Genomic DNA, 21660 nt, shown 5'->3' on the forward strand with positions numbered 1-21660 from the left:
TTCTTGTGGGGGTGGATGAGGCTGAGGAAAAGATGTGAAGCGAGGAATCAGTGCATTCATATGAAATCCTGAGGCATGCTTGACAAGAATTTGGGACAGTCTTGCTTCAGGAACAGGACACTGACAGACCAGACCTGCTCCCTGCCCTGCACTGATAGTCGGGTTACCAGGGAAATGTTACACCTGGTGCCAGAAGGATCTTGTGCTGGTATCTTCGCATGTTGCTGACTCATCTGTGCTGCAGAGAGCTGTGGTATCAGCTGCCTTTCACACACACAGAGTTGTACTGTTATCTGCATTCCAAAGGTAACATGTCTGTCAATGGAAAAACTTGTCCCAGTGTAAAGTCGGAGCAGCACCTGGTCAGCCCCTAGCAGATGGAGACTGGTTGAGTAAGAGGTGCATCCAAACACTCTGGTGCTTTTTGGAAGGCCTTTGCCTTTTGGACTTCTACTTGGCAGCTCTCTCAGAAGATTCAGCATGATCACTCAAACTAAGAAATACCAAAAGCTGCCCTGCCCCTGGTGTTAGCTCTGGTAGCGTAATCCCCGCAGCTGCCTACACACAACATATAGGGCTGTTAAAGAAACTGCCTGCTGAGCTTCCCTGCAACTTTCCCTTAGAGCTGGGTGGGGCCTTGCTCAGCACTGCCCCAAGTCCTTCTCTCCTCCAGCTCATTCTGTCCAGCATTTCTACCTTGCAGGTCTTTACTCCTCTCAGTTATGCATCAGCAGTGGCTGAAGCATGTTATGTTTTTAATATGTGGGGAGATCAGCAGCTCTGCTAATGCTGCAGCTGTTGGCAGTGCTTTCAAGCCCTCCCTGTTCCAGGGCTTTGGCTGGCAGGCTCCTGGCAGGCCGGGCTGCTCTGTCTCCTCATGTCACTGGCACTACCAGGCTGCTTTCAGCTCTTCCAGGCCTCCACCGCCTGAGTCATGACTCAAATGGAAGGCAGCCAGGGCCATATCCCGCCTTCAGGCATCCCCCGTTTTAAGCAGTTTTCTGCTCAAATGGATGGCTTCTGAGACTCCTGTTTTGGGAGATCCAGCAGGTGTGGTAACAGAAGTCTGCTGATCTGGGGAAAAGGTGCTACTTGCTGGTGCTACTCAGTCAGCATTTAAGCTGGACATGAGAGAGGCCTTTTTTTCTTTTTGAGGTATTATTTGCTAGTAGAAGAGAATGCAGATCTAAGCTCTCTCCTAGTTTTATTTCACTTCCTCAAGGAATGAAAAGGAATGGCACCATTCATGCTGTGTGCGCAAGCTGCATGACCACTGATGTAAAACTGCTGATGTTTGCATCTTCAGTTTTACACAATAGCCACATTTACTAAAATGCTCTTTAAAATGCCTGATTGAAAGTCAGAAAACCACAGTACCCCCCATCAGAAGCAGTTTATCACATCTGTAAATCCAATTTAAATCTAGTTTTAATAGGAGTGTGAGACAATAAAGAACAGCATAACAGCAGTCAAAGGAGCTTCTAGTTGACAATGGGTACCACGTATACTTCAAAATAACAAAATGAGGATAAAAGTTTTAAATTAAACAGTTCTGTCAATGAGTAACAGATACACTTAAGATTGCACGCTTATGCTCTTCTGTTCAGTTGCCTCCTGGGAGGAGTGCAGTGACTTGAGACTGCAATTTACAGGATTTTCTGTAGGATGGAGTTGGCAACTTCCAGGGATTCATCTTTCACCAAGACAATATCATAAGAGTCCATGTATTTTTCCAAGAGTTCATCTACCTAATTGCGGAAGAGACAGAGAAAAGACCACTTAGTTTTAGAATATAAATATACATACGTCCTTAAAACAATGTCATCTTTTTCCATCAAATTCAGAGAATAAATAAGCCATGCAAATTATATGTCACTCCCACATAGGGGAATTCCACAGGATGACAAAGAAGGAGAAAGGTGACATTAATTGTGTTTCCAAAGTGGGGGGGAAGAGTCACGGACAAACTTGTTATTTGGAAGATTACAGTTTTGCTCAATTATCAATCCAGTATTAGAAGGTGGGATCTGGGAGGAACTAGAAGTAAGAAATCCATGAAACATGTTGGTATTTCCAAATACTTGCTTTGATATTTAATGATTATAATTAACATGTTGCTAGTTCATAAGTATTTCATTCCAAGTTTCAAGGATCTGAGGCTACTTACTTTATCATTGAGATAGCCAATCTTAAGAATGTGCTCAACATTTGCCACTCCATCTGCCATACTCAAGTCTCCTTGGGAATCACCCAGCAGTATGATATTACTGTTGTCTTTCAGTTGTTTAAAGTACTCTGTGTTCTTCAAGGCACCATCATGTTTGTTGTAAACATGAATCAGTTCTCCTTTAAATCCTTTCAAGATTCCCTGTTAAGAAAATACAAGTAATTTCTAGCACTATATAGACAAAATATAATATAGAATGAAGTAGATATTAATCTGTAAATACAATTTGACTAACTATTGTATCTCTAATTATGAGCAAGGTGAATAACAGTTAAATAACTGAGTGACTGTAATTGTTAAGACTAGAGAGGCAGTGATCTTCCCTGCCTGGAGGAGGAGTATTGGTGTACTGGGCTGAGTAAAAGGTTGTCTTTATGGGAAATGAATTACAGCAGGGCAGATGGCTACATCTAAGGGATTAAAATGTTCATCTCGTAGTATATATAAACAGCCACTAAATCCCACAAGCAATCACATATACCTACATTTTCATCAAAATCCATGAAATTGGAAACAACTTTGACATTAGAATGGTAGACTCCAGCCTGGTGGATAACTTCCTCAAGAATGTCTCCAATCCCAGCAGAAAAGATGAACACAGGAATATTATGTTCACTGAGCTTATCAAAGAAGTTCTCGTATCCTTCCCTGCAACACAGGATGTAAATCTAAGCCAAATCTCAATTTAAAAAAAAGGCAAGAAACATCAGAATTTTCTGAAAACATTTACATCATCTTTGGAAAAGAAAATTAATCTTCAGTGAGCGTTTCTCTTCATCTCCTCCTTTGCCTCAACTCTTCAGATCAGTAGGAACTACCAGCTCTAGTCTGACAATGTTCTTGTCACTCTTTTCTGAAAGGTTTTTAGTTTTCAATACCCACATTGTAACTAGGTACAGTATTCCAGGAACAAGATATTATTTGCACATGCTTCTCTGCACTGACGCTGAACGTCTTTATTATCATGAAAGGTTTGGAGGAAATTTTAGCCTGTGAATGAAGATTCAATCTACACATACTTCAGCCTCTCTGAAAGGATATGAAGAGTTCTCTACATTCCAAGAATAAGATGTCACTTTCTCAGGAATATTTTCCCCCCATAAAAACACACAGTAAGAACATGCAGAAATGGTTTCAAAAGAGAATTATTCAAATCAAAAGAAACTTACTTCAGCATAACATCAGATTCTCTCACAACTTCTGCAAACTTATCCTTTTGTAAGCCTTGTTCAATGAGTAGTGCATGAGATTTATTGTACCTAGAACATAAGAAAAATAAGTCAGGCAACTCACCTGTCATTACCAAAAGCATCCTGTGTTTTTTATTTTTGTTACCTCATATTAACAGCAAAACAAAAACAGTAGCGTAACAATCAGGAGATTAATTAAGTTAATGCGTTACAGCTAATTACTACCATTAATTTCATTTTAAAAAACTTACTTATTTTTAAATCGAATCTATTATTAAGTCTAATTTTAACACAATAAGAATACAGGAGATTTCTCTTACCATTCTACCATATATGGATATTTTTCTTCAATAGTGAGGGCTGGGTCAATTTCAATAGCATAGTATGTTTCTTTCAGCTGCAATAACTGAAGGAAAATAAAACACAGATGTTTAATGTATCTTTATAAAATAGTACTTGGTATTTAGTCTAATCATTCCAAACTTCTTAAATTCTAAATACATTATTTAAATAAAATGGAATCTTAAATACTCTTTGTACACGTAAAAAGTCAGATTGCAGATCTATCTACTCAGAAAAAACTGGATGCTAAACTAAACTATATGCTGCTATCAAGAATAGAAGTATTTCTATTCACTTCTGTTAGTGACTGGATGCTTTACAGGGAGCCAGAGAGATCTCAGAGCTTCAAGTATTAAAGTATCCTGTTTCATAATGCTGGCCCAGTACAGCCAGGGATAAAACCAGTTGTCTGTACAACAAACAAGCAGCTGGTATGTTTTTTTCATTTACCTTTTTCCGGCATTCCTCTGTGATGAGCTTAGAGTTATCAATGATGTCTGGAGAGGTGGAAAAAGAAGTGTTAAACAAGACATAACGTTTTATTCACTTCACTATACAATGCTGTGAATGGCACAGAAGACAATGTTTGACAACATACCATCATGTTTCCTCAGAGCTTTTCTTGCCATCAACCAATAAGAGGCACATTTATCTTCACAAGCATGATATTACTATCTTCCTCTCATATTAGAAGGTCAATGACAAGCCTCTTACTTCTTGAGATTTAAGTGTTTCTGAAATAATTATCAGGCAACCTACGTTTTAAGATCCCTACTTCATTATTAAATTATTGTCATTTGTTCTAGATGGCTACAGCACAAAAATGTCAAGAATTCCAAGGAGTTTACTATTTGATTCTTGCAGGTGTCAGGACTATTATGGGCTTTTCAACAACAGAAGTCAACCCTACCATATCTAGTCACTAACTTCTTGTAGCTCAGATCTTCTTTTGTAATAGTGAATGACAACTGAATTTAATTCACATGGATAGTAATTAAAATATATATGTATACAACACACAGACTCTCACTTACACGCAGACTCTCTTACTTTACTAGGATGTGCAGCCTCAGTAACAAGTCAATATAAAAATCTCACGTGTTTAGAAATAATAATAGACAGAAAATTAAATTCTAAGAAAAACTGAAAGGAGTGAATGAACCAATCCATATTAAAAAAAAAAAAAAAAAGTACTCACTATGACAAGTTGGACATCTTTTTCCATTGTAGGAAAATCTACTTAATGTCATATCAAAATCTGTAATAATCTATTTAAGGAAAGAAAAAGCAAAACTGTCTTACAACACAGAGGGACAAAATAAAGAATGGATAGAAATTCTGTTGCAGTTGAGTAGCATATTTTTCACAGAAACCTGTTTTACTATAAGATAAGCCACAATATGCCATAATTTTTTTCTAAGAAAACTGTTATTCTAAATTCCTTTGATTGGAGTACATCCTGAAAATACTAAGCTTGCATATTTATATCATTTACTTGACTACCGTCTGGCTGAATTACAGTTGGATTAAGGCCTGTTAAAAGAGTTAACAGATGTCAAGTTTTGGAGATTACCTGAAGGCTGATTTGTTATATATAGATCAGACTATTTTTGGCACGCAGCAACAATCATATGATTACTTTCATTCTGAACTAGTTACACCTTTTACTATTTTTACCTGAAGTTTAGCAGCTCCTCCTTTGATGAGGCCACAAATAATCTCTTCTACTCTCCCCGGGTCCTTAATGTGGACTGTCTTCTTCTGAAATTCTGGCATCTGTGAAGAGTAAGAACAAAGACAGAAATATACCTGCTGGGGAGCAAGCAATACCTGTTGTCCATCTGTCTGGAAGCTCTGCTGTTTCACATGACACCATTTCATACACAGGACAGGAAGGAAAGTTAAAAATGACAAGAAATAGAAAACTTTTTGCAAGCATTCATTTATGTCTGCGTACAGTTTTTGGTCGTCTCTTTAGCTATTACAAACACATGCATTTGTAATAGAAAAGATCCTCCCGCGTGAGGGAAAAGGAGCTGAAAGTATTGTTCAATATTATCTACCATCCACTTTGCAAACTATTACAGCTACATCATTCTCAGCAGGCATTTGTCTGACCCATTCCACACAAGCTCTACTGACAGACCTGTTATTTTTCCCAAGACAGTATTCTACTGCTCAACTATCTTTACGTTCAGAAAAGTTAGCTTAATCTTTATCAAACACTTCTTCCTCTAATTTCAGCTAATTCAGCTTGGAGTAAAGTATTCTTTTTCACACATTCTTACTCGAGTAATTCTTCCCTCTTTGTGAACTAAAGAAACCTGGTTGCTTCAATTTTCTTTTACAAGGCACATTTTTCCACATCTCTTACAGTTCTTGATTTTGTCCTGGCCCATTTGTTTGAATCATAACATTCTTCAACACACCCGTATCTCAGTTACCATCTTTCTGCCCTGAAATGGCCTCAACTGAAAGGCTACTTTGACCTTTCACATAATACCTTCACATATATATTTGATATATTTTGTTAGAAATAATATGGTAATATTGACTCAAATACAGTTGGTAATTGCCAGATACTCTTCTCTAATTACATTTAGCTAGAAACAAGTAGTTGTACATGCTAGATTGTACTGCTTCTTCCACACCAATGCTCCCATTTGTCAAACATGACAAATAATTTTAATTTAATAGCCAATTTCTGGCTGATGTCCACAAAGAAGGTAATGAAAACAGAAAACGGAGACCCTTCTAAAACTCTAATTGTGAGTCTTTGATAATTTTTTAGGTTAAAAAAAGTCTTGCATATACCAGAGTACCTTGCCAACAATTCTCAAGTCATGGCAGGGTACCTGCTACCTTTATAAGCCTCATAAAGAAAAGAAACCCGCATTTCTTTTATTCAGTTTGGAAGATGTAGGGTTTTTCTGTTTTTCTGCAGATGTGAGAAATATAAAGAAAAAGTCTTTGCCATAGCATACGTGATACATTCTAACCCGCGGTAATTGTCCTTTTCTGTGCAGCTGCAGTGCCCTGTTAATTTCATTAACACAGCAAATTAAAAAAAAAAAAGGTACATCTGGATTAATTTCCAGCCGTCAACTGCATCCCAGATTGGGATTCACCAAGAAAGCCAATAAGTACGAAGTACCTTTGTGAAAGATACCTATTAAAGAATTCCCTCATCTTATGAGAGATGTATCTGTAAAGCATTTACAGATATTATTTCACTGTTATACGTAGATGTACATAAAGTGATCTAGCTGCATAAACCAAAATGCTGACAACCTGCAACCCTTTAGAGGTGTATTCCAGTATTTCTTTTGTATTTCACATTGTGCTGGTAAACCAAACCTTACGAGTTACTCGGTGGTATATAGCAATTGTTTCTCTACAATGAAAGACAATGCAATTTGACTGTTTTATAAACCTTTCACTGTGAATTGACTAATCCAATTCCTTTGACTTTTGGGAAGCATATTATATGTATACTTTTAGATCTGGAATGCAAAAGTTAAACAAAGTGAAATCTAAATGTTCTTTTTTTTTTTTTTTTTTTTTTTTTTTTTTTTTTTTTTTTTTTTTTTTTTGTAAGAAGTAGTTCAAATATTATTGGGCTTACTTAGCTACTAAGCAACAGGCTTCATAATGTACCTGATCTAAACAGAGTAGTTGTTGGTGGAGATGAAGAAATCACAAGGAGAGACTGCATGAGGAAAGCTAGACTGCTTGCAAGTGCTTTACTAGCAGAGGCCTTTTGTAAGTTTTTGAAACACCACCCTTAGTAAAGAATTCGGCAGATTATGTTAAGAGATTGCTTAAGATTTTGAGTATGATGAAAGTTTCCTGCTTTGATGTTGTAAAGTTTTACTCTCAAGGTCACTTTTTTTGGTTATTTCTAATGCATTTTTCATTTCTATAAAAGAACTGAAGTCAGGTGAAGAGTAGTATCTTAATTTAGAGGGAAAAAAGGTCTTTTGCAATGAGCACAACCCATGAAATTTCACTACCACTGGTATGCTCACTGTCAAACCCAAGTTTTCACTATCCAATCTGATAAAACTCAATGCCCCATACAAGTACAGTATGACGAAAGAGCTACTGTCTTGATGGCTACTTCCTTGTGTTCACATTTGCAACTGAACTTTTAAGAACAATTATTTTACTTGGGCTTTATCATATTAGATGTAAATGGAACTACTTAATAAGCAATCACCATTTTTCTAACAAACTGTCTTCTCCTGTGTCTCACTGTCTTCTGCTCAGTCTTACTGTTGCTTTTTTATTCTGTATTTACCATTCTTCATAGTTGAAACAGACAAACGGATTCAAATTGGATGGAACTGGTAACACAGATAAAAGAACAAAGTGTGAAATAATGCTAATTAGAGAAGTGTAAGTAATGTGATAGAAGTTGTGTTTCTACAGATTGCTCAATAAAGCTCTAGTATTCAACTCAACATGTGCAGAAGGCCCATAATTCTGATGCACCAGTTGACAGGAAAGAACGTATATATTTAAAGGAAGCATATAAGCAGGGGGGAAATCAGTTTTCTATACAGGTAGGTAGTGATAAGACAAGGGGTAATGGTTTTAAACTAAAAGAGGGGATATTTGGATTCGATGTCAGGGGAAAGTTTTTCCCTGAGAGGGTGGTAAGGTTCTGGAATAGGCTGCCCAGAGAGGCTGTGGATGCTAATACCTGGAGGTGCTCAAGGCCAGGTTGGATGGGGCCCTGGGCCATCTGATCTAGAACCTGATACAGTGGCTGGCAAGCCTGCCTGTGGCAGGGGAGTTAGAACTAGATTGCCTTGGAGATACCTTCCAACCCAAGCCATCCTGTGATTCTATATGGAGAAACATTCAAATAAAAATACTCCAGGGCACCTAGCAAAGATAAGAATCCTTTTAGGAGCAAGGAGCTTCTATGTACAAGACTAAAACTATGTAAGCACAGGAAAAGAAATTCATATTTCATCATGATACCTGAGTGACCTTCTTTATTCTGTCATTTTATAAAGGTGTGAGAAGAGTTTTATTTTCTAGCACATCAGTACATTATTGAAATAGCTCATAGAGACCGGTAGCTTTTGGAAGCCTATGTTAAAAGTTGATAACTCCCAAAGGTAATTTGTGGCTGGCATATATGCTGGCCACAAGCATATTTAAGTTTCTAGTCTTAAATGTTTTTAAGGAGCTTTCAAAGAGAAGCAACAAGGATAAAAATGAAGATGATTATTTTAAGGCTTAGCTTTATTTGATTTATGAAAAGGATAAAAAGATGGGATTATTTTTGATAGCAAGTAACTGAACTAAGGATGTAGGAAATTCTTTTGTAGTGAACAATGTTATATTCATACCTTGACGAATGAACAATATTGGATTCACGCAGGTGTGGAAATCCCCGTCCTACAAACCACAGAATGGTCATTTACAACAATGCCAGTTCTGAGCATAACATATCTATTTAGTACATGAGACATACATCTATGTAGCTGGGTTAAATTAACAGGAAAGGTACATACTGTGAAGACCATTTTGAACTTTATTATTTTTTTTAGTTTCCTATATATAATTGTTCCGCAAGTGTGCAGAGTTGCTTTCATGTTGTATTTGAGTGCTGCTTATATATATCATCAGTACTTGAGACTGTATATCTAAGCATATGCAGCTCAGACTATTGAACAAGAGCTGGTGATAATCACTAATATGGTACCCTTGTGTACACATATTCTGGAGTTAAGAATATACTGAACTTCTGAATCCCCCCTGCTGCCCAGTAAGGTAAAAATATTTCCTGTGATTAAAAAGAAATGAAAAAAAGTCAATTAAAGTAGTAACTAATAAAAATACACCTATGTGAAGGACAGCTGTGGAACCTTAGGTAGCTTTACTATCTGTAATTTTTGTTGGGGAAGAATGAGATGATGAATGACTTGCTATCCTAAGCACATAGAGAGGTGGCTTATTTCACAACAAAATATAGATAAATAGAAGGAAATATTACCTTGTAACAACTAAAAATATAAGAGATCATCAGCATGAGTCTGCTAAGCAGTGCTTCAGACAAGGACATATAAAAATACTTTGCCTGAGTTTTTTCCAAATACCCCTGTAAGAATGCACGACTTGGCAGACACAAAGTTTTCTCTTTTTTTTACAAAGACTGAACTAGTATGGATGCATCACAAAAAGCATTGCTACGAAAACACCGAGCATCACAGGTGGGTAAAATATTAAGGAGACTTTTCTACAATTCTCAACAATGGAGCGAGTACTTTAGATGACCACAATGTCACTGAAGTGATAAGAAAATGAATAAGAACTAGCATGACACTACTGATAGTTTGTGATTTTCAAGTATTATGTGATTTTGCTCCGACAGCTTGGAAGGAAACTTGTGCTAGACTAAGCTCCAAACCAATTAACTTATGATACAGAGAACAGGCAAGAATGGGCTTGCAACAAGAGGGATCCATTAACATTATTTGTGAACAAGAAAAATGCAAGTTAAAATGAAAAAATAGTTAAGGCTTGATTATTTGTTAATTGTCTAGCCTGTGCTAATTTCTAGGTAAAATGCTATAAATGATGTTTATTTTGGGAACTGCAAATGCCCAATTCCAAGGTCTATGACTAGCTATCACATATACTTACTTGTGGACGGATACCAAAAAAGGCAGGGTATGATATAAGTGATAGCTGCGAGAACTGATACCCTGGCAAGTTACAGAATATTGGATCTTGGTGTTCTTGGTGGCAGAAAGTGCGTTAGGTGAAATTATAAAGAAAAAGGGCACATCCTTTAATTGATAAATATATCCTATTTTCCATTTTCTTTCCATTTTTTTTTAAATTTCCATTTTTATTTTCCATTTCCCTTTTGACGATATTACATAGCTCTATTTTTATCTGCTTACACTAAAAACAAAGTTTAGGAAAAAAAAAGTTTAAAAAGCAAGCTAGCATCATGTAACTTCTGCTATTTGCAATACTTGAAATGCAAGAAGCCACACTGTGGCTGGAACAAAAGCTACAATAAGGGATGTGTGTGTATGTTTTCCTCTGTCTGTATGTGCTCATACAGCGCTTCAATGTGCTCAAATACAGATCACTGCCTTTATTTCAGACAACTTGACTTTCGATCTTGGAGCACAACAATTTTCTCTCAGCAGCCCCAGCTCTCTTTTAGACAGGAGCACCAAAAGTTACAGCAGGAGAGTGGGGTCTCACTGATCACTCCACTGTGTGCAGCTAGGCAAGAGAACGGCACTAGTGATTATGGAGTCCACTACCATGAGCTGAACTCAGGACAGTATTTTTCAATTCCTGATGACCCAAATCAAAAACATACTGCAGCTCATGTTCATTACATGTAAACTCAAATACGGTGAGAAATTACCCATAAATATTAACAATTAAGTTTTGCTATTGGTAGTTTTGCCAAGAAATAGCCTTAGGACAACTTTTACAGAGTAAATAGGTAAACGTTAGTATGGAAATGAAACACCAGAACACTGAATATCTTCACAGTTGCATTAAAATATCTTGCAGAACTAGAGTTCCCCTGGCTATGTGAAATAACTGTGTGGCTTGACTACCTAAGCTATTTTAAGAAGCAGAGTATGATGCACACTAAATATGTATTTTTTCCTGCTTTATTTTGCTTATTTACATCTTTTCTTCCACTTAGTGTGGTGGATTCTGATATTTAGTTTGATTAAAAAAAAACAAAATAAAAAAACACAAAACATAAAAATCTGAAAGGAGTGTTTACAGAAAACATGACAACAGTGTTTTCTCTTGTGCTTTTAAAGGAGAGTACCTGTGCGTTGAGCTTAGGGCACTCCTGATTCTTCTGTCCTTGATTTTGTCCTACTGCAACTGCATAGGTGGAAAGCAGAGTCCAGAGATGCAGGGCTTGCATACAGGCTGCCAACAAAAATCAACCAAATCCTTTTAAGAATTGGTCTGCTATATTACGTAATGTTTGCTATTCCTGCTGTATAGAAATAAAAGCAGACATGCAAGGTACACAGCCAGACCACCCTGAAAATACCCACGCTTAATACTGCTCTGATACATGTTTCAAAGTAGAAGAATGCAAATTGAGTTATCCTATTCAATAAAAAAATGGTAAACATATTTATTCCTTCAGTGCTCTTGTCATTTCTAAGCTAACAAATATATATTTTAGAAATACAGTTTCTCATGGTAAACAATCATACACAACGCCTCATCTCTTAAATCAGGCTTAAAAATGCAAGCAGAAGACATTTGGTCCTGTTGACAAGCTGTGCACACTTACCGGAGGGTTTTGCAGGAGCAGCTGCAGAAGCAAAAGAAAATTCCTCTTGCTTGGGAAACACTAATATAGCAGCGCAAGGTGCAGTTGAGGGCGTTTCCAAATACAGCCTGACTAATCCCCGTGCAAAACCCCAGGGTCCTGTGACGCACATCAGCACTGCACAGCAGTTTGTTATGCTCAGCAGTGCAGCCCGACGGCATACAGATGATCAGCTGGTGCACCAACAACAAAACCTTTGACCTTCACTGAATGAACAGCTTTCATGGATGCAGTAGGCAAATTTGGACTGCTCCAAAGGAGGAAAGCAGCAAATGGATCACTTAAGTGATCCCTCTGCTTTGACTTTAAGTAAGCAGGCAATACTGAAACAGGAAATCAAGGAGGTTTGTTTGTCAGGGCTTCTGAGTGGCACGCTGACTCGACATACTTGCAGAAGGTAGTCATTGGGCTTACTGCCAGATCAAAGAGTGTAACTAAGTGATAAGGAGGATGTATTTTATTTTTAAGAGGAGGAAGGAGGCATTTTCTAACCATGCTCCCACTTGTAAAGGCTTGAATGTGTCACATGAAGGTAACTCCACAGCTGTAGCAACAACAAGCTTCCCTATGCTATATTCTAATTCATGTTCAACCTTAGGTTTGTGATAACAATTTCAGACTAACTACAAACACAGCAAACATAACACATGACCAGGATTCTAGAAATATCTTTAGCTAAGAAAATTTCCTTTTAAGGAATATGTGCTGCTGTTTTTCTGTATTAAACAAATGAAAAACTAAATCGATCAGAGGATGTTTTCTGAATGGTACAGTGGATCCATAGAAGCTTTGTGCCCGCGTTCCAACTGTAGGCCAGTATGCAGTCTGTCAGGTTTCCCCAGACTGTGACCTACAGAGAGTGCCTCCATTTTATCAGCTGTACACTGTAGTTTGATCCAGTGAACCAGCGAAAACTTCAGCTGATACTGAACACTGAATTGGCATTTTAAATGTACAAATACGGTATTAGCAAAAGTTAGAAAATGATGCAAAATTTCTGTAAGCATTAATACAGCCAACACCTAATTCTGAGAAAAACATCTACACTATCTCTAATAACAGCATGCTTTCACTTTAGTGAAAATACAGTACATGAAACTTCTTATAGACAAAATAAAGGAAATGGTATTTACAGCTCCAGGAAATCTTTGCATGTTGTGCTTTACACAACTGACTACCAGAGAACAAGTGGCTACTACTGACTTTGTTCAGCTACTGCCAAGTTGAGACACTTGCTGTTTGGCATTTAACTCCTGCTAAGAGGTGAAGTAGAATTACTGTTTCTTTTACAAAGAGAGGGAAACAACATCCAGAGTGGTATGTCTACTTTCACAATGCCGAAGGTCATTTAAATGTATTTTGAGAGCCAGAAATGGAAGAGGTATTGCCATTTCAACAGATAGCTTCTATTTTAACCTTCTTTCTTTGGCTGAAGGCCAAAGGACCATGTAACTCAACTGCAGAATACTGTAAGCAGAAAAAGACTGAAAACAAAAAAGAGCAAAGCTTGAAACACTGGGTGATTTGTTGGCAATACAAGACTATGAAAAGGTTCTACTTTCATCTGGTGGTGTGTTAAATGAACTTGGTTTGTAGAGATTCAGGATGCTTTCAAAGTACTGAAAGTTTCTAGTCTAAAGCAAAGACAGACTAGTTCTGTGAGTTTTACCTCTGCCCTACGTTCAACTTATTTCCTTGGGAAAAGAAATGAACAGGGCACAGATAAGCTATGTAAGCAAATCAGCTGACCTTTAAGTAAAAAGCTGAATACTTCAACTAAACTCAAATCAGTTTGGAGAGATCAAGAAAGAAGTCATGTTAAGGTCTTTTCTGTTCTTTAGAATTTACTACAGAAAACAGAGCTCATTGAATGCTTCTACAGGATAAACTTGAGCTTTTCATGAGCTTACTACCTTTCAGCCTTGATTAGCGAGCCTACTACAACTGAACTGAATATACCTACACATAAAATTTCCCAATTTTAAGGAAACCCTTGCAGAATCACTGTTATACGTTAAGGAATTTTCTTCCAATTTTTGCTTTTGTAATAGGACCTGCCAATATGTATATTGCAAATTAGGAAACAGGGAAAAACTGAACCTCAGCACTCAAACATTCAAACAGAGCAGAAAAACATACCCAAAAAAGAGGAAAAAATAAAAGTAATTCAAACATGATTTTTCCTCATGCCCTATTAAGTTGAGTTGATGAGCATCATACTGCTGCCAGCAATTGCTTTATGTATTTGTAAATAACAACCATATGGATAAGTGTTCAGCTTAATGAAATTGGGCTAAATAAAGCTTTGGAAGGACGTCTTGCAGGAATCATAGGTAAACTAACTTTTCTGGTAGAGGTTTTACTGTAAAAAATGCTAGCCATACTTATAGTTGGTATGACGCAATACAAAGCACAGTATGTATATGAATGCATGTGTATGTATTACAGAGTTAACTTGCAAGGAATGTAGATATGTAAGAGATTGTTTAAACAGAAACAGCATGAATAGCACTTGGTAGAAAAAAAAAAGCTCAGAAATGGATTTCATTCTGGACTGGTAAGGACAAAATGAGGGCAAGAATCCTGCCTTCAGAACAAAAAACCCTCAATGTAGAGACTTTTAAGATTCAGCAGTACCGTCGGAGATGAGAGTGTGAGAGTGTGTTTTGGCTTCTCAACTATCATGTTTCAAAAATGGTAAAAATAATGCACACACAGAACAGATTTTAGAGGTCAGTAATGTATCCGAGGACGTGTTTAGCAGCCTTATTCAAAACAGATTTTCCAGAACTCATCCAAAACCAATCCTTCTTTATGACACAAGAGGTCATCTACAGATTGGCCATTTATGATTGAACTATAAAAAGTTATTAGTGCTGTTCTACTCCAGACACATGTGCAATCAAATGTATGATGGATAGCTAAACTTGCAGCTGAAAGATCAAATGCAATACAGGACTCCCTACCTTAACTGGGAATACTGGAAAAAGGCTTACACGTGAGGCTGTTGGTAGAACTAATCCCTCTACAAAATATCTAGTCAAACAGTATCCAATCCTAAGTACTGACAGTACGTAGACACAGCCGTATATTTATAAATCCTTAGTTAGCTATTAGATGTGCAGAAGCTCAGCTTGTATAATTATATAACTTTAATGAGATGTACTTTTACTTTCCAAACACTACATTTGCATGTATACTTTTTATTATGAAATACCCTGTATTATGTCTATGGGTACATACAATAAAAGAATTTAAAAACAAGTGCTTGCCTTCCTAGAAGCTTCCCGTGTAATGCTGTCTAGAATGGAGCTTGCATTAAACCCAAGGCCTGGACTGAAACAGTTGCTGTTGATTCTCCTCTTATCTGCTTGCAAGAAGAAGAAGAAAAAAAAAAAGCTTAGATTCACCAAGCCTAAGAATTCTGTATCTAGATCAAATAAACTCTGACCCTTGAATGGCAGAGTTGCAGGACCCAGTCTGAAAGCCAAGTCAGCAGGACAAAGTTTAACCCATAATATATTACCAGACACTAAAATTCTCACGAAAGATTGCTGTGTTAATATAATACCGCAGTTAAAGTTACATGCTGAGACTAATTAATTTTTTAACTGCTATGGTCTCTTACAGTACAGACCTTCACTTAAACATCTCAAAAAATAATAATAAAAAAAATAATTCACTGACTTCTAGACATGAATTGCAGCTGCCAGACACTCATGTTAAGAGTAATAGACAGCAGGATGACCAGAAGAGTAACACATTGTTTTGCATCTGTGTCCCAGTGCCTCGTGGGTGTTTCTGGCTATCTGATCCATTCAAAAATACAACAGGACGTCTTTTATTTCTTTACCTCTGGATTTGCTCTGTGGAAGGGATACAGGACACGTTCAAAACACTTTGTATCAATGCTACTGCTTCTGTGTTACTACTATACAACGTACTACATTACTACCGCTAATGTACTGATGTACTAAACCCTAGGAAACAACTAACTGTTAATATCTGCTAAGTGTAAAAATACAGTCTGACAACTATTAAGTTTCCACCAAAGAGCAAGAACTTGGAAAGAACGAGGTTAATAGTACATTTCAGTGGTACTCATTCTGTCTGAGCATCATAGTGGAGAACCACAAACTCATGTAGAAAACAAAAGCTCCAATAAATCTGGATTATTTCACCAATCCAATTTACAGAGCAGGCAATTAGTTCCTAGTATAAGAGGGTAAAAGGAAACTATAGCTAATAAGTAAGGAAAAATTAGAAAGAATAAGTTAAATCAAGAACCTTTCTTGGCAGCGAAATGTCATGGTTTTAGCTGGAGCAGAATTGATTTCTTTTTTCTTCATAGTGTCTGGTAGGATGTTACGTTTTGACTTTAGGAGAAAAACAGTGTTGATGACATTCCCATGTTGCAGTTGTTGCTACACGGTGCTGCATGGAGCCCAAGACACTTCAGTTCCTCAGCTTCTGGTACTGTCCTGCCAGTGAGGGGTATGGAGGGCACAGAAGGCTGAGGGGAGGGGGACAGAACCAGGACAGCTGACCTGAACTGGCCAAGGGGATATTCCCTACTAATATTCCATATCATATGACATAATGTAAGGAAACTGCAGAATGGAGTGGAGTTGGCTGTGGGTTGGGGAACAGGACACTGCTGCTGCTAGGGGATTGGCCAGGCACTGGTCAGAGGGTGGTAAGCAGTTGGGTTGTGCATTACTTTCTTTTTCCCCTGATTCTCTCCCCAGTCCTACTGCATAGAGGGGGACTGTATGACAGACTGTAATGTTTAACTACCTGCTGTCTTAAACCACAACCCAGAAGCATCATAAGTCTGAAATTCTGTATTTAGACACTTAGTGAATACTCAGTGTCCAAGTCTGGGTTATGCCCTACATAACTTAAAAACAAACAAACAAACAAACAAAAAACTAGAATAATTCCACTCTAAGAACATTCTACTTAAAGACTGGCATATCTGAAAGCAGAAGCCACATTTCCGTCCACCACTGTGTATAATATACAGAGTTTACATAAGTATTACTCAACAGTTCCCTTGTATTTGTTGTTTGCATTTAGTTACTTGGTGCAATTCTGACTTTGCTGGCATTACTGAACAAAATGAATACAGTTATTTCAGGATTTAAACACAAGTGGTCTCACTTTTGACCTGTGAGTTGCAGCCTTAAGCACATGTCCACTTCTAGAATCACAGAATCGCAAGGTTGGAAAGGACCTACAAGATCATCTAATCTAACTGTCAATACTTTTTTAACATTCAAATACAAGAGTCTCAGTACCTTGGGCGGTCAGATTAGGAAAATGGACTTACAAGGAAGGATGTATGATTTTTTAAACGGTCAGAAACTTTGTCAGTGATAGAGGAGATCAGCACAACAGCCACAGATGCCAAATTAATGGCAGTACTAGACAAAGTGCTGCATGACTGACAAGGGACTAAGAAGCTGCCTGCAGCGACTGTGGTAAGTTCTTTGATGTTCGAAAGCAGCTGATCATTGCTGAGTACTTCTTGGTAAGAGAAAACAACTGCAACTTGTCAACACGACTGTCATATGAAGACCTCTACACCAGGATCTCACTGCAGACCAACTGCTGCACAGCAATTTGTCTGGAAGGAGCCCAGAGTAAAAGGCTGTCTTGATATCCGAAGTTTTATTCTTCATACCTATAACTACAGTATACTCAGCAAATTATTTTGCCCAGACTTGTCTGTCCTTATATCTCACTGCATGCTAGTTAGAAAAAGAGGGTGGGGAAAGTGGCTGTGAGCTATTTCTGCCTCTTGGCTGCAGTCAGCATGTGATGGGAACAGCCAAGTTTCGGTGCTGAGCGTTTAACAGGCAGCAGACATAGCTGCCGCTCCAGGAGACAGCAGTTCAGCTGTACATGTCTGATCTGGAGACAGCAGTGGCCAGGAAATGCCGGTTGTTGCTGGACAGGGCATATTAAATGACAAGTTATTTGTAAAGAGTGTTAATCCACATTCAGAGAGTCCCTCTGCAACTGATGGGAAGTGCACACCGCAGCCACCTGCTGTTCGGCACTGTCTACTGCAGCTGCACTTCCTACAAGCTCGAGAATTAAGCACCTTCTGACAACTGCACCAGCCCACAGCAATAAGGTCTATCAGGCTGTTCCTCTCTCAGGCTGTTTTTCCTTATAATCTCTAAAGGCTTACTCTTCACAGCCTTCAGCACACTGGAAAACAGTATGCTTGTATGCACGCATGGAGAAAGAGGAAAGGGGATTGACGTGTTGAAGACAATTAGCATGAATTACAACTAGGCAAGACAGAACAAAATAGGTAATTTGCCTATGAATGGTATTCATTCAAGTGCCAGTAACTGGTAAGAGGCAGACATTCACATTTCTTGAAGCAAAAGATTTGAAACATTTTCCAGACCTGCCCTGACAATTTAACACAAGTTGTGTCATTTTTACCTCAACAGGTACAATTATCATTGCTGGTAAATTTCCAGCAACACCCAGTAAGTCCCACATGATACATGAGAGTGTCCATATTCCTTCCATTCCGCTTTTTGATTCCCATTTGCTGAGGCTCAAACTCATCTTTGCCTTGGTAGAGGAAAGAAACACTTGCCTGACAGGATTTCACATACTAGCAGTTTAGATTCCTGAAAGATAGTGTCATCAATATACTACATCTTATACACTCCTTCATTTCCTTCTCCACTTGGAGGTTGCTGACTAACAGCAGTCATTACCCTGGTCACTTATAAAACAAGAAGCCACTCTTGCCAGTGACTGGCAAGTAAAGGAAAATAATAATAAAGCCTTTGCACACAACCTTATGACAGTCATGCTCACAGAATACTTTCCGTTACTTCTTAAAGAAGGGAGATAAGTAACAGCTACCTCGTTTCTTACTGTTTTCACTTATTTCTCTCCAGGAAATCTTGAACCCTGCAAAACTCATAAAACCATTTCAGAAACTTCTCCAGAATACAAAACATTCAGGTAAAATTAACACTTACATGCATTTTCTCCCTTATTTGACAGACTGAAATCCTTGGCATGACATTTACATAATTTCCTTATGTTGAAGTAAGAGAAACATCCCAGCCTAATTATATATGTTCATGGAAAATACTCCTTGAAGAAGACTTGCAGCTGATGTACTAAAGAAATTAACAGAGGGAGATGACAATTTGACTGTCAGTTGAAACGACAGCTCTGGGAGCGAGCAGATCACATTGATATATAGTATCTCTATCATACTATACTAGTCATAGTATCACTAAAATATTTTCATACAAAAAAGCTGCCACCCTTGGATCAAGCTCTGCCTTTCTCTTGTAACTTGAAAGTTCTGAACAGCTGTGATCCTAAAAGCAGGACTGTCAGAACTATCTATTTAGGATCACAGATTCATGTAATTGAAAATGTTACCTGAGAGATTCATTTATTAGAAATCCATTTGTCATTGACACAATATATGTATATATTTCAGTAGCAAAGGCAAAATCTTTACAACAAACCCAACAAAACACTATCTAGACTGCCAATCTCTGCTCTGTACGGGACCTCACAGAAACCAAAAGCAAAACATTCCACTCAGATCACTGAGCAATGTGATGGATGACTGCAAACACCACTGAAATACTTTATCCGGCAGCAGGCACGAGGGCTGTGATTAAGAACACCGGCTGGAATTCTTCTCTGGGCCCACAATATCAAACACAGCACTGAATGACTTCTACTGCTCAATGTCGTGTACCACAGCCAAGTGAGACGCCCCGCTCTGCATACACAGTTCTGACTGTTCTCAGCCAACTCTTCGTGTTTCCGTGTTTAACTCAATCAAAACACCTGAGCTTCTTAGCGAGGTCCCGCAGGGAATCAAAGAACAGCCAGCAGCCAGCACAAAAGGCCGTGCTGATTTCTGTTCAGCCCTTCAGCACGGTGACACCCATAGATAAACGCGATGTGTGAAGGCTATGGGGGGCACCAGCATATCGCCTGCGCTACGTCCCTTTACACCTAACTTTACACCAGCGGTCATTTGAATAACAACACATCTACCAAAGCCAACACCGAGACGGCTCCATCTTTTTGCTTCCCAGTTTCACAGAGGGCCGAACACGCCCTTCAGGAGCTACCGAACCCGGCGCCCGCCCGAACCCGGCCGCTCCCACGTACCATCTCGATGATCTTCGTCTTCCTGCCCGTCTTCTTCTTCATGGTGAAGATGTACTGGGCCAGCACCACGCCGCCCACCAGGGCGCACACGCTGGCGCTGGCCACCGCCCCCATCTTGGCCACGGCCGCTCGGTCCATGACAGCACACAACATACAACACACAGCACACAGCACACAGCACCCTCAGCCCGCCCGGCGGGCGCGCACTACGGGACTCCACGCGGGGCGCTGCGTGCGGGCGGAACCACGAGCGTGAAAGGGGGAGCCCGGGGACACCGCGTGCAGCGGGAACGCGCGTCAGAGCACGGAAAGGTTCCGATGAGAGCTGTGAGAAGGGAGAGTGCCCAGCGGGAGCTGAGGAAGCTCCGGAGGAACGCAGCTGAACCTCCTCCTTCCCCGCTTACCTTCTATCCCCCCCCGCGGGCTGTAGTGGGAGAACCCGGCGCGCAGGCCACACTTCCGGCGGCGCCCTACTACGTTTCCCAGCACAACCGTGCCGCACGTTGTCACGGCAACGGCGCCCGAGGCGCTGCCGGCCTCCGCGTCCCGAGGGCGGCCACGGCGTGTGGCCGGGAGTCCCTGCGCTCCGTGCGGCCTCTCGCTCTGCTGCCGGTCTGGTAAGCTCCCGCCGCTTCTCGACGCCCTCGTCCCGCTGTGATGTCTGGGATTGGGGTTTGGGTTCCGGGGATTGAGGCTGGGGCGTCCAAGTGCAGAGCTGTGAGAGGACGGGCACGAAGCAAGAAGGACTCCATCTGAGTGGAAGGAAACTTGTCTTCCCCAGGTTATTACTTTGGTTTTACACAGAGCGCGGTGAGGTGCTGCCTGGAGAAGTGCCCATCCCTGGAGGTGTTCAGAGCCGGGCTGGATGGGGCTCTGGGCAGCCTCGGCTGCTGCGTGGCAGGCGAATTGGAATAGAATGGGCATTAAGGTCACTGCCATTCTGAGCTGTTCTACCATTCCAGATTATCCTCCACCCGTGCCATGGTGGCTGCATCTTGTGCAATGCGTTACAAAGTGTAACAGGTTTGACTTAGCCTCAAAGCACAGGCTGGAAGCTGTGAGTTTTGAGCTGGGGTGATGTTTCTGTCGGGCTGCCTGCAGGAGGATTTCTCTGCTGTTGCTTAAAATAGCAGCAGGTGAGGAATGGAAAAGCTGATTTGTGCCCTGTTTGACCGACTTTGGGTGCGTCACTGGGGCATCTGCAAGGCAATTACTCAGTGTAGGTTTTGCTACCTTTTATAGCTTCATTTTCTTCTCTAAAATAAACTCATATGGAAGTCCACCTTCAGAATCATAGAATTGTTTCAGTCAGAAAGGAACCTAAAAGGTCATCTAGTCCATCTCCCCTGTGATGAACAGGGACAGATCTG

At 39.5% G+C, this 21660-nt stretch overlaps 2 protein-coding genes across 40 annotated transcripts in view; one reads left to right on the plus strand and one right to left on the minus strand.

Annotated features, from left to right (window-relative positions):
* Window positions 1-1410: 1410 nt before the first annotated feature.
* Window positions 1411-21368, minus strand: NT5C3A (5'-nucleotidase, cytosolic IIIA). Of its 18 annotated transcripts, XR_014943498.1 has the most exons (12): window positions 20695-21244; window positions 15382-15476; window positions 11588-11694; window positions 9123-9171; window positions 5437-5535; window positions 4958-5027; window positions 4210-4256; window positions 3738-3823; window positions 3397-3486; window positions 2713-2875; window positions 2168-2368; window positions 1411-1748 (listed from the first exon to the last, which is right to left on the minus strand). XR_014943498.1 is itself a non-coding variant. In XM_085540015.1 (11 exons), exons 3-11 carry the CDS (start codon window positions 11687-11689, stop codon window positions 1647-1649), a joined length of 960 nt encoding a protein of 319 aa, XP_085396141.1. In that variant the 5' UTR covers window positions 11690-11694; window positions 15382-15476; window positions 20695-20736; the 3' UTR covers window positions 1411-1646. The 18 variants fall into 18 exon arrangements, 15 of the variants coding, with proteins under 15 accessions (XP_085396141.1, XP_015710522.1, XP_085396142.1 ...); XM_085540015.1 differs by lacking the exon at window positions 9123-9171 and having other exon boundaries at window positions 20695-20736; XM_015855036.3 differs by lacking the exons at window positions 15382-15476; window positions 20695-21244 and adding an exon at window positions 20291-20508.
* Window positions 20796-21660, plus strand: part of BBS9 (Bardet-Biedl syndrome 9) — a 257151-nt gene continuing 256286 nt past the window's right edge. For 19 of the 22 annotated variants that reach the window (XM_015855026.3, XM_085539999.1, XM_085539992.1 and 16 more), the window contains exon 1: window positions 20796-20907. The gene's annotated coding sequence lies outside the window, so the exon portion shown is untranslated. Of the gene's footprint in view, window positions 21072-21660 lie in introns of all 22 variants that reach the window. The other 3 variants (XM_085539988.1, XM_085539990.1, XM_085539994.1) reach the window with 1 other exon arrangement.

This window comes from Coturnix japonica, chromosome 2 (assembly GCF_054131305.1).
Source record: "Coturnix japonica strain WE chromosome 2, WE-NBRP24, whole genome shotgun sequence".
Taxonomy (NCBI): domain Eukaryota; kingdom Metazoa; phylum Chordata; class Aves; order Galliformes; family Phasianidae; genus Coturnix; species Coturnix japonica.

Bases quoted from the DNA above. Each gene is read 5' to 3' on its own strand.
- NT5C3A (XM_015855033.3), bottom strand. From the start codon at position 12,221: ATGTGCGTCACAGGACCCTGGGGTTTTGCACGGGGATTAGTCAGGCTG. The intron at 5,028-5,436 runs GTAAAAATAGTA...TTCCTTAAATAG, and splicing joins GAGGAGCTGCTAAACTTCAG to ATTATTACAGATTTTGATAT. The intron at 2,369-2,712 runs GTAGGTATATGT...TTTTCTTAACAG, and splicing joins TCATGGATTTTGATGAAAAT to GGAATCTTGAAAGGATTTAA.